The 12,835-nt window shown below is 40.7% G+C and overlaps 1 protein-coding gene across 1 annotated transcript; it reads right to left on the bottom strand.

The window, feature by feature from the left end:
• Positions 1-3,699: 3,699 nt before the first annotated feature.
• On the bottom strand, positions 3,700-12,450 carry LOC133241756 (tripartite motif-containing protein 64-like). Its single transcript, XM_061407687.1, has 6 exons — positions 11,915-12,450; positions 11,324-11,419; positions 10,173-10,416; positions 9,507-9,516; positions 8,095-8,192; positions 3,700-4,187 (listed from the first exon to the last, which is right to left on the bottom strand). The coding sequence occupies exons 1-6, from the start codon at positions 12,323-12,325 to the stop codon at positions 3,700-3,702; spliced, it is 1,347 nt and encodes a 448-aa protein (XP_061263671.1). The 5' UTR covers positions 12,326-12,450.
• Positions 12,451-12,835: the final 385 nt, after the last annotated feature.

Raw genomic sequence — 12,835 nt, 5'->3', positions numbered from 1 at the left:
ACTCTCCATGGAATTGAATCCCTTGTGGAAAAATAGTTTTCTGGGGGAGATTCAACTCTTGTACATTGTCCTAAAACTTCTTGTGGGTTTTCATTTGGATTCCTTTGAGGACATCTGATTTCTTGGAAAACTGGACACATAATTTCTTGGAATATTTCTTTGGGAACATCCATTGTCTTGGACTATTGAACACTCGAATCATGTTCCCTGAAGTGAACCACTTTCTCCTCGGACTCCTTTTTCTCCTTGAAATCTTGAATGTATTTCAGCTTTATGTTCTCTGAGAACTACTTGTCTTTCTCAGACAGGACGATTGTCAGGCCCTGATACTCAGTTTGGGATGTTTTGGGAAGTATTAGGGCCATAAGTTCTTTAAAAAATGGGTAAGCTTTCAGGGGCTTCTTCGGTAAATTAGAAGAGTATGTGTGTGTGTGTGTGTGTGTGTGTGTGTGTGCGCATGCACACATGTGTTTTCTTTTTGTGAGGAATTTCTAAATATTCCTTAATTTCCAGGAATAATTCTTAAAGGGCACAGTTTGCTCATGTTATAAAAGTTTCTAACCATTCCATTATACACATTTCTCCAGAAGTATCTTACAAGTAATTTTCCCCCAGTCTATCAGGGACAGAGATATTTTGAATGTGTGGCCATCACTGAGCAGGGGACTATTCTACATGTCTTCCAGTAATTTTACAAGATCTTCCTTGGACACTGGAAACTCCATTTCTAGAATTTGGGGCCACTTACAAGGTGCCAGTGATGTAATCACCACCCCAAGAGCATCCTCACACTAAAGGTATGGCAGGTTAATTCTTACTTGAAGTTCTGTAGTGTGTGGGATGCAATGATTCTGCAGAGCAAGGGAAGGAAAATTCCTTTCCTTGTATTTGCTAAATGAGAAAATCACACCACTTTTGTTATATATCAATTTTATAATCTAAGTTGACCCTTAAAAATAAAATGAAAATTGTTGCAAATCCTGAATTGAAATTTATGTTTGGATTTCAAATGCGAGATCTGTACTCTTCAAAATTCCCTGATCTCTTCAGTACATTTTCCACCCAGTTTTACAGGGCTTATCCTAAATGAAACCTAACAAAAAAAAAAAAATGAGTTATTCAATCAAGAGAGTTAGAATCAGAGATGTAATCCAGGAAAGTGAAGTAAAAAGGTGAAAATGAAAAGAGAAGTGGCTGAAAGGAAAGGCCTTGGATTCTGTACCGCAGAGAATGGCCTTCTGTGAATTGAAGGATCGAGGGTCCAAGAGAAGATTAGGAGATAAAATGAGATAAACAGAGAAGCTGGTTTGAGATCTGTCAAAAAGAGACTGATTGTCTCAGGGAAATCTCAAAATCAACATTATAAAACAAGCATATGTAGTAGATATTATTAACCACAAAATAATAGAATTTCCTTAAGCTGTGAATCTGCATCTCAGTTTCCTCTCTACTCTTGACTTTATCCCTAGTACTTTATGTCTGTTATGTTGACTATCTTTTGGAAAATTTTGTCAATGAAGGAAAAATATTTTGTCTATTAAGTTCAGTTAAGTCGCTCAGTAATGTCTGACTCTTTGCAACCCCGTGAACCACAGCTGCCAGGCCTCCCTGTCCATCACCAACTGCCAGAGTCCACCCAAACCCATGTCCATTGAGTCAGTGATGCCATCCAACCGTCTAATCCTCTGTCATCCCTCAATCTTTCCCAGCATCAGTGTCTTTTTAAATGACTCAGCTCTTCGCATCAGGTGGCCAAAATATTGGAGTTTCAGTTTCAACATCAGTCCTTCCAATGAACACCCAGGAGTGATCTGCTTTAGCACGGACTGGTTGGATCTCCTTGCAATCCAAGGGACTCTCAAGAGTCTTCTCCAACACCACAGTTCAAAAGCATCAATTCTTCAGCACTCAGCTTTTTTTTATAGTCAACTCTCATATCCATATGTGACTACTGGAAAAACCAAAGCCTTGACTAGATGGACCTTTGTTGACAAACTAATGTCTCTGCTTTTCAATATGCTGTCTAGGTAGGTCATAACTTCCCTTCCAAGGAGTAAGTGTCTTTTAATTTCATGGCTGCAATCACCATTTGCAATGATTTTGGAGCCCCCAAAATAAAGTCAGCCACTGTTTCCACTGTTTCCCCCTCATTTTTGCCATGAAGTAATGGGCATGGATGCCATGATCTTAATTTTCTGAATGTTGAGTTTTAAGCCAACTTTTTCATTCTCCTCTTTCACTTTCATCAAGAGGCTCTTTAGTTCTGCTTCACTTTTTGCCAAAGGATGGTATCATCTGCATATCTGAGTTTATTGATTTTTTTTCCTGGCAATCTTGATTCCAGCTTGTGCTTCCTGCAGCCCAGCGTTTCTCATGATGTACTCTGCAGAGAAGATACATAAGCAGGGTCACAATATATAGCCTTGGTGTACTCCTTTTCCTATTTGGAACCAGTCTGTTGTTCAATGCCCAGTTCTAACCGTTGCTTCCTGACCTGCAAGACACAGGTCAGATGGTTTGATATTCCCATCTCTTTCAGAATTTTCCACAGTTTATTGTGATCCACACAGTCAAAGTCTTTGGCATAGTCAACAAAGCAGAAATACATGTTTTTGTGAAACTCTGTTGCTTTTCTGATGTTCCAGCAGATGTTGGCAATTTGATCTCTGGTTCCTCTGCCTTTTCTAATACCAGCTTGAAAATCTGGAATTTCACACTTCACGTATTGCTGAAGCCCGGCTTGGAGATCTATGATCATTACTTTACCAGTGTGTGAAATAAGTGCAATTGTGCAGTAGTTTGAGCATTCTTTGGCATTGCCTTTCTTTGGGGTTGGAATGAAAGCTGACCTTTTCCTGTCCTGTGGCAGGAGTTTTCCAAATTTGCTGACATATTGAGTACAGCACTTTCACACCACCATCTTTTAGAATTTGAAATAGCTCAACTGGAATTCCATCACCTCCACTAGCTTTGTTCGTAGTGATAGTTCCGAAGGCCCACTTGACTTCACATTCCAGGATATCTGGCTCTAGGTGAGTGATCATACCATCATGATTTTCTGGGCTTTTTGTCTATATGAATTATTTAATTCATGTGTTTCTTCACTGACTGACCTAACAGTTCTGTATGTTCTGTTCTGAGTACTGCACGGAGAGTGGGAATGTAACAATAATATGAAATAAGATGAGAACTATCTGAACTGTCACAGGAATTTCCCTCAAGTAGTAAAAATATTTACTAACTTGAGAAAAGTTTGCTGAAGAGTGTGATGAGATGGTATATGCTGAGAGTGAGTAAATGGTACTGGGCATTGGTTCCTTTTCGAGGTCACGCACATGTCCCACAATGAGATAGTCCTGGTTTTATAATTTTGTATAGTTCTAAAAACCATTGATTATGTAGTTTAAAAGTAGTGATCTTTATGGTATATAAATGTAGTTTAAAATAATCCTTATTTTAAAAAGAAAAGTAATTGACTATATTCTATGAAATACTCCATAATAAATGTTTATTAAAATTTAATTAACAGATTTATGCATACAACACCTTTATGCCATTTTATAAACATACACTCACTGTGTTACATTAAGTAACAATGGGCTGCTGGACACAGTCAGGTATCCTGTGGCCTCCCATGAAGTGAAGGGCAGCAATATCCCCAGAAAAGAAGCCCCAATAATGGTCCAAAAATTGGACAATTCATGGAGATTTAAGGCAAAGGAAAGGTATCATAGGGGAGGAGAAGGCATAAGGAAGGAAACTATATATGAGAGAACTTCTGAAAACATCATAGAAGCTCACCGTTCCATTGTCATAATCCAAAAACACGCCAATCTTACCCAGAGGCCTTTTCACAAACTGCACTAAGGGTGGGGAGGTGGTGGACAGAATATACTGACTGTTCACCTTTGTAGAACACAGAAAAAATGCTTCTTCAGCACCAATACTGATACTGGAATCACTTGTGAAGATGCTTTTACAGACCCCCAGAACCCAGCTGGAAGACTGGGCCACGTCCAGCTCCCAGTAATGCCTCCCGGAGGTGAAGCCCCAAGCTCCCCAGGACACAATACATGACCCGCCCTGGGGCTGTCTTGACGCGATTGGGTGATCATCCTCAAACAGCGCACTTTCATCATCGAGGATCGCATGGTGAACGATCGTTGTCAGACTCAGAACATTATCCACTGTAGAAAGAGTAAAAATTGTGTTAGCCAGTCGAATTTCCATGTCTCTGAGAGGCAGAGGCTTTCTAGACAATAAGCTTTTTAATTTTCCTTCTCCAAGGAAATCAAAACAAAGACAGCAAAGGGAGTTAGAGTGACTCTTCTCTGAAGAATAAAAGTTATTACCATCTCTGTGGCATACAGAAGTACATCAAATCAAAGAGAAAATTAAAAAAAGACATATATCATGAACTGAGTGAAGTCTGACTTAGGTCAATCTCTTCATAGTTTACTTTAGGATTCACCTAAAAGCATTGATTCTTATATTAGAAAACTTTTCTTGTGTCCTTTGTACTTAATACTATGGAAACTACAGATGGCACTTTGTTATCACATGGACACTTATGGGGGTATAATCTGTACCTATTACATTTTCAAAGGTCAAAAGAATTGATAGAAATCCATCTATGAATAATTTGGAAGCTTCAAAAAAGATATTCTAACTGACAGTGTTCATGCATCCCTTGCCTTAAAGTTGTTGTAAGATTGAGAGCATTATAATTCTTCCACCAAAGCCCATTTCATTTTTTCTGTCATTTATTCCTAATTTTAGAAATAATAAATCTTCTTTGTACAATGTGTAATAAATGTAGCTATAATGAAGTGAAAGTGAAAGTGTTATCCTTCAGTCCTGTTTTACTCTTTGCAACCACGTGGACTGTGTGTAGCCCGCCAGGCTCCTCTTTCCATGGAATTGTCCAGGCAAGAATACTGGAGTGGATTTCCATTCCCTTCTCCAGGGAACTTCCCCACCCAGGGCTCGAACCTGGGTCTCCTGCATCGCAGGCAGACTCTTTATCATCTGAGCCACCAGGGAAGACCATACAGTGAATTAAAAGCAGCAATGATGGATTTAAGCTCAAGAGTGAAATAAACTGAGTAAACAATATATTGATGGTCACTCACAGAACTAAATATTCAGTCTCTATAATCACAGTAACAACCTGGTTGCTCTCCCTTTGCTCATCCTATATCATAAATATATATATGTGTGTGTGTGTGTGTGTGTGTGTATCTGGTTTTGCATTTTCAGGAAATTTCAGGTGGCAAACATCAGACTTGGTGTTTATAATCTGACTATAGAGGCAACAAAAGAGTCTGAAATGCAGTACTTGGATGCAGTCTCAGAAACCACAGAATGATCTGTTCATTTCCAAGGCAAGCCATTCAATATCACAGTAATCCAACTCTATGCCTCAACCAGTAATGCTGCAGAAAATGAAGTTGAACAGTTCTAGGAAGACCTACAAGACCTTCTAGAACTAACACCCCAAAAAAGATGTCGTTTTCATTATAGGGGACTGGAATAAAAAAATAGGAAATCAAGGAATACCTGGAGTAACAGGCAAATTTGGCCTTTGAGTACAGAATGAAGCAGAGCAAAGGCTAATAGAGTTTTGCCAAGAGAACGCACTGGTCATAGCAAACACCCTCTTCTAACAACATGTGAGAAGATTCTATACATGGATCACCAGATGGTCAGTATCGAAATCAGATTGATTATATTCTTTGCAGCCAATAATGGAGAAGCTTTACACAGTCAGTAAAAACAAGACCGAGAGGTGAGTGTGGCGCAGACCATGAAATCCTTATTGACAAATTCAGACTTAAATTGAAGAAAGTAGGGAAAACCATGAGACCATTCAGGTATGACCTAAATCAAATCCCTTGTGACTATGCAGTGGAAGTGAGAAATAGATTCAGGGGATTAGATCTGATATAGAGAATGCCTGAAGAACTATGGACAGAGGTTCATGACACTGTACAGGAGGCAGTGATCAAGACCATCCCCAAGAAAAAGAAAAGCAAAAAGGTATATTGTTGTCTGAGGAGGCTTTATAAATAATGGTGAAAAGACGAGTACGTAAAGGAAAAGGAGAAAAGGAGAAATATGCCCATTTGAATGTAGAGTTCCAAAGAATAGCAAGGAGAGATAAGAAAGCCTTCCTCAGCGATCAATGCAAAGAAATAGAGGGATATAATAGAATGGGAAACACTAGAGATCTCTTCAAGAAAATTAGAGATACCAAGGGAACATTTCAGGCAAAAATGGGCACAATAAAGGACAGAAATGGTATGGACCTAACAGAAGCAAAAGATAATAAGAAGAGGAGGCAAGAATACACAAAAGAACTATACAAAAAAGATGTTCATGACCCAAATAACCATGATGGTGTGATCACTCACCTAGAGCCTGACATCATGGAATGCAAAGTCAAGCAGGCCTTAGGAAGCATCTCTATGAACAAAGTTAGTAGAGGTGATGGACTTCAGTTGAGCTATTTGATCCTAAAAGATGATGCTGTGAAAGTGCTTCACTCTATATGTCAACAAATTTGGAAAGCTCAGCAGTAGCCACAGGACTGGAAAAGGTCAGTTTTCATTCCAATCCCTTAGAAAGGCAATGCCAAAGAATGCTCAAACTACTGCACTACTGCACTCATCTCACACACGAGTAAAGTAATGCTCAAAATTCTCCAACCCAGGCTTCAACAGTACTTGAACCCTGAACTTCCAGATGTTCAAGCTGCATTTTGAAAAGCCAGAGGAACCAGAGATCAAATTACCAACATCTGCTGGATCATAAGAAAAAAAAGAGAGAGTTTCAGAAAAACATTCTATTTCTGCTTCAGTGAATACACAAAGCCTTTGAATGTGTGGATCACAACAAGCTGTGGAAAATTCTAAAGAGATGGGAATACAAGACCACCTGTCTCCTGAGAAATCTGCATACAGGTCAAGAAGCAACAGTTAGAACTGGACATGGAACAACAGACTGTTTCCAAATCAACAAAGGCATAAGTCAAGGCTGTATATTATCACCCTGCTTATCTAACTTAAATTCAGAGTACGTCATGAGAAATGCTTGACTGGATGAAGCCCAAGCTGGAATAATGACAGTTGGGAGAAATATAAATAATCTCAGATATGCAGATGATACCACCCTTATGGCAGAAAGTGAAGAAGAACTAAAGAGCCTCTTAATGAAAGTGAAGGAAGAGGGTGAAAAAGTTGGGTTAAAACTCAACGTTCAGAAAACTAAGATCATGGCATCTGGTCCCATCACTTCATGGGAAATAGATGGGGAAACAACAAAAAAGTGATAGACTATTGGGGGGGTGCAGTCCAAAGTCACTGCCAGTGGTGACTGCAGCCATGGAATTAAAAGATGCTTGCTCCTTGAAAGAAAATTTATGACCAACCTAGACAGCATTTTAACAAGCAGAGACATTACTTTGCTAACAAAGATCCATCTAGTCAAAGCTATGGTTTTTCCAGTAGTCATGTATGGATGTGAGACTTGGACTATAAAGAAAGGTGAGCATGGGAGAATTGATGTTTTTGAACTATGGTGTTGGAGAAGACTGCTGAGAGTCCCTTTGACATCAAGGAGATCCAGCCAGTCCATCCTAGAGGAAATTGGTCCTAAATATTCACTGGAAGGACTGATGCTAAGGCTGAAACTCCAATACTTTGGCACCTGATGTGATGAACTCACTCTTTTGAAAAGTCCCTGATGCTGGGAAATACTGAAGGCAAGAGGAGAAGGGAACGACAGAGGATGAGATGGTTGGGTGGCATCCCTGGTTCAGTGGACATGAGTTTGAGTAAACTCCAGGAGTTGGTGATGGACGGGAAAGCCTGGCGTGCTGCAGTCCATGGGATCGCCAAGAGGCAGACAAGACTGAGCGACTGAACTGAACTGAAAGAGGTAGAAAAGGTGTTAGCAAATTCAGGAATTTATGCACCACCTTCATAACCAAAAACGAAAAAAAAAAAAAAAGAAATAAAATGAAAATGAAAGAAGGGTTGTTCCCAAGAAGCTCTAATGAAATGTAGTCCTGATCACCAAAAGGCTGACTCTTACCTCTGAAGTTGTTCAGCATGTGTAGAAATCCAGAGACAGGCCAGGAAGGGAGCTCTGGGTTCACGGGCTGAGGCTTCTGTATCTGTGCCAGATGAGTCCTGTACAAAGGACATCGATTCCATGTCAAGACCAATGGCTAATCACATGAGCATTGCAAAACAGCAGACTTTACCACAGGATCCCATATGTTCTCAGGATTCTCCTACTTTTGGTGATTTGCATATATAATATATTCTACTCATTTGAGAATATAAAAATGTTGCCATATATTTTACTAAATAGAAATTACATCAAATTTCATTTTCCCCATTTTTCTCAGACAATATTCCAAATTTGCACTCACTAAACTTCATTCCCTTCCTCAATTCCATCCATTCAAAGATCCTGGGTATTTTACAGAGAGCAAAAAGTTCAGGCTAAGCCTGTGAGACTTCACTCACAAAGTAGTCATCAAGGATACATTCTGTGTCTAAACAGAAGTGCTCACTGACCAGACATGTTTACTCTTGTCAGTCCAGCAAAGTGACCCAGGTCCAACCTGGCTGTCCTGGTCCTGAACGTCTCACTTAGAAGTGGGCAGCAGAAAGGCGCTCCGTGTGAGGTCCTGCCTGCAGGGCGCTTGCTGTGATGGAACAGGCTGAGTCACTGCTGCTCAGTATTAACAAAATCACAGTCTCTTGTCATGGTAGGGAATATGCCTCTTTCATGCCTTTTTCACCTTTCAATCCACTAGGATAGGTGCTTCCTCTGTGATGTCTTAGAAAAATCCCTCGCTAAGGTTTATTGTGGTCAAGCTGGAGAGAATGGGTTGAGTAGGTGGAACAAAGCCCAGAATGGCAGCAGGTTTTCAGATATAGTTGATTGCAGTCAAATGAAAAGGAAATGACTGAGACCAAGGGTCAGAAACCCTTGAAATTCTTTTGAAATAAAATAGAAAATGGCCAAAAAGACAATGTGGTAATCCATATGCTAGGGGTCTGTACTTGTGGATTCACACATGCATTCAATCTGTACATTCTGGGCTATGTATTTGCTTATTTATTCTTTTATTTTATCATAGGATCAGAGCTACTATTCTAACTATGTTTCATATACAGTGCGTACCAGTCAATCCCAAATTCCCAGTGTAAACTTCCTTCCCCTTTGCTTTTGTTCTGAGTGGAAAAAATTCACAAAACATTCCAGAAACTTCCAAAAATGTAAAAATTGAAAATGCCACATACCAGGGAATGACTTATGTAGCATTTACTTTATACTGTATATGTTGTAAAGTTGTCTAGAGATGACAAAGTGTACAGGAGCATGTGTATTAGTTATCTGCGAATAACATGGTATTATGTATAAAGAATCCTGTCCTGAGATTTAGATATGGGGGAGGACCTGAAATCAATCCCCAGGTCCCAAGCAAGAACTTTGGGTCCACTTCATCAAAAAGACAAAAATGTTTCAGAAATCAAAAATCATTAATGTATACTCACGTTTCCAGCACATTTTCCAAGCCCTGCAAAGGAAAAAAAAAATCATGTTAATCATTAGAGTTCTGTTTCCATCTCCTATTCCTATTCTTGTTTCATAATAAGACATAGTTTTCTAAATCTCTTCTAAGTAACACTCAGAAGCAATCTTCATAACAGACCCTAACCTAAGACATAATGGGCTTCCTCAGGTCTCATTAAGGAAGCAAAGGGGGCAGGAAGGGTCTGCACAATGCTGCAGCAACATCTAGGTTTCCAGTGTCACTCACTGCCCACTGCTGTCTTCAGGAAGTGATCTCACCACTTATGGTAACAATTAAGGTAAAGCAGACAATTGCATAAAAAGAACCATCGGTTGCATTAAAATTGATACCAGTTCTAAATATCTTGTCTGTATACAGTAAGAACCTCAGTGTCTTCAGGAAGAGTGGATAACAGAGAGTGCCAAGGGTTTAGGGGAATGTATACTGAGATTTACTCCAAGAAAATTAACTTCCCCCTGGTCACAGAGTCTTGCTGATTGTGTAATCATCTGTCTGGATAGGTAATATTTCAGTGTCACAGCACTTGTCTAGAAGAGTATTTCTCTCTCTGAGGATGGACCCTCCTTTCTCACCTGGAGCAGCTCCATGTCCGGCTTGTGGCACATCTCAGTCAGCTCTTTGTACATTTCTTTCAGACTTTCTCTGTACTGAGACATTCTGAACACACTCTCCTTGAGTTCTTCACAAATCTCTTTGGCCTCTCGCTCCAGGGCCTCCAGATGCAGTTGCTCCTCCTCCCGGAGCAACAGAAGCATCCTCTGATATTCAAGCTTGATCATCACCTTCCTTAAGGCCACATAGTCCTGCAGAGATAGTGGATCCAAAGCATTACGTATGTTCACATTCAAAAGAAAACTCCAAATATTATTTCCTTAGTGTCATCAAGGAAGTTCCTGACAAACTGCCACATGCATTCAAAGAGTCTTGAATATTTTCAGGTCCTTATTGCCCAGGCTTTCTCTGAATTCCTAATCTCTTTGCCTGTTTAAAACAAGTCATCTGAGGGACCCCAGGCTGTCTCCCAAGGAAGATTCTTCCGGGTTCTTACTCCATCAGTTATTTCCTCTCCGACCTGAGTTTGTTTTTCTCTTGTTCCTTTCTCTGATTCTTCTAAATATTCTTTCATGAAGTAAACCTCATTTTGAATATATGTATTTTCTTTTTTCCTTCATGCTGACTCTCTTCAGTCGTGCACAACTCTTTGTGACCTTGTGGACTATAGTTCACCAGGCTCCTCTGTCCATGGGATTCTCCAGGCAGGAATACTGGGGTGGGATGCTATTTCCTCCTCCAGGGCATCTTCCCAACCCAGGGATGTAATCCAGGTCTGTTGTGGCGCCCGCACTGCAGGCAGATTCTTTACCCCTGAGCCATCAGTTTTCCTCTAGGTACGACTCTCTTCCTCTCTTCTCCTTCACAGTCACAGTTAGTGCAATGCATCTTATACCCCATGTCTGAAAAGGCTTTTTCCAATCTTCAAAATGTGGCCTTGGAATACATTTCATGCCTTGGTCTTTGAATATACTAGTATTCTTTGAACTACCATATATTAGCCTGTTCTCATTCCAATTACTGATCAGTCATTTGAAACCACTCCTCCAGGGAAGAGACCAGTAGCCTTTCACAGGAACTTACATTGGCCTAAAAAAAAATCTAAGGTAAAATTATATCAATATTTATACAAATAAATAGAAACATTTTTATTCTTACCTCAAAGGACTGAGTTGTGTTAGCTTCCTGATTCAGACAGATTTGGATTTCTTCTCTCATTTTCCATAAAGAGCTCATTCTCTTCAGGAGTTTCTCCTGCAAAATACCCTCAGGATTTAGTGACACAGAAGATGACACTGTAAATTTAATCCCCTTATTCATGAGAAAAGGCGTTTATTAGTTACACAGAAAACTTGACTTAGGAGGCTGTTGTCAGACTTTTCCACATTAATTTGATGCCAATATTTGAATATCAAGGAATAGAACTGTATACTAGAGAACTGGGGGGACTTTACAGATAATGGAATCCATGTCCCATGATACTGAGACTCAGACTCAAATAGCCCGAGTAAGAAAGCCTCAAGCTCCCATCAGAAGCCTGTGTCCCTGGTGCCACTCGCCCCGGGATGCTGCATTTCCACACGTGTGGACAATTGGGCAACAACACTCAGAGGACACATTATATGTGAGGATCCACATTCAGAAATCCCACCTCGACTATCTCCACCCCCATCACCATCATAGCATCCTCATCTTCCTCTCTGACTTAGGAGCCTCTGGATCCCAAACTGCTTGAGAGGCATCACCTACCCGGTATTCCTCAGCAGCCCTGTGTATTGGACTGTGGCTGTGAGCTGCGTGCTCAGGGCATTCAGAGCAGGGCCCACAGAGCAGGGTCTGGTCAACCTCACAGAAGAGGCCTTTGGCTTCCTGGTGTGTCACACAGATCTGCTCCTCAGAGCTGTGGTCGTGGTCAGCTCTGGCCTGCCTGGCAAGGGAAGCCAGCCTCTTGAGGGCAATGTTGGTTTTGTAATCGGGCCTCGCTGATATTCCCCTGCACTCCGGGCACCTCCTTGGTGTCTGGCCTTCTTCCCAGCAAAGGCTCAGACAGGGACGGCAGAAGCTGTGCCCACAGTCTATGGTGATGGGGTCCAGGAAGCAGTTCATGCAGATGGAGCAGGTGAGTTCACTCTGGAAGACCTGCAGTGTGTCTGAATCCATGTTTCTGAAAATTAAAGAAAGAAATAAGACAGGGTAAGAGAAAAAGTCTTTCTTCTGCCCTCATTGGGAAAAATAAATCCTTTGGACAAAGTCCTGTCTTGAACTCTAATTTCCCTATTTGCTTACCTCCCCAGAACAAACCTAGAAATGGTGACTGTATACACCTTGGATTTACTATTATACAAAAGATGAAATACAATAAGAGTCCTTAGCAACTTTTTTGTTTCAAATAAACCAGGATTTCAATCATACTAAAATTAGTAATACATGGAGAAGCTTAAAGATTAGTGTGAGTGTGCTCACTCCTGTCTGACTTGTTGCTACACCATGGACTCTAGCCCACCAGGCTCCTCTGCCCTTGGGATTTCCCAGGCAAGAATCCTGGAAAGGGTTGCCTTTCCCTTCTCCAAGGGATCTTCCCAACTCAGCGGCTGAACCCATGTTTCCTGCGTCTTCTGCATTGGCGGGTGGACTCTTTATCACGGAACTCCCTGGAAGCCCCTTAAAGAT

Source organism: Bos javanicus, chromosome 29, assembly GCF_032452875.1.
Source record: "Bos javanicus breed banteng chromosome 29, ARS-OSU_banteng_1.0, whole genome shotgun sequence".
Taxonomy (NCBI): Eukaryota; Metazoa; Chordata; class Mammalia; order Artiodactyla; family Bovidae; genus Bos; species Bos javanicus.
Note: the sequence above shows the minus strand (reverse complement) of the source record. Positions and strands in the feature narration are given on the sequence as shown.

Bases quoted from the DNA above. Each gene is read 5' to 3' on its own strand.
- LOC133241756 (XM_061407687.1), bottom strand. From the start codon at position 12,325: ATGGATTCAGACACACTGCAGGTCTTCCAGAGTGAACTCACCTGCTCC. The intron at 11,420-11,914 runs GTAGGTGATGCC...GGTATTTTGCAG, and splicing joins GGGCTGCTGAGGAATACCGG to GAGAAACTCCTGAAGAGAAT. The intron at 4,188-8,094 runs GTAAGAGTCAGC...CTCTTTCTACAG, and splicing joins CATGCTGAACAACTTCAGAG to TGGATAATGTTCTGAGTCTG.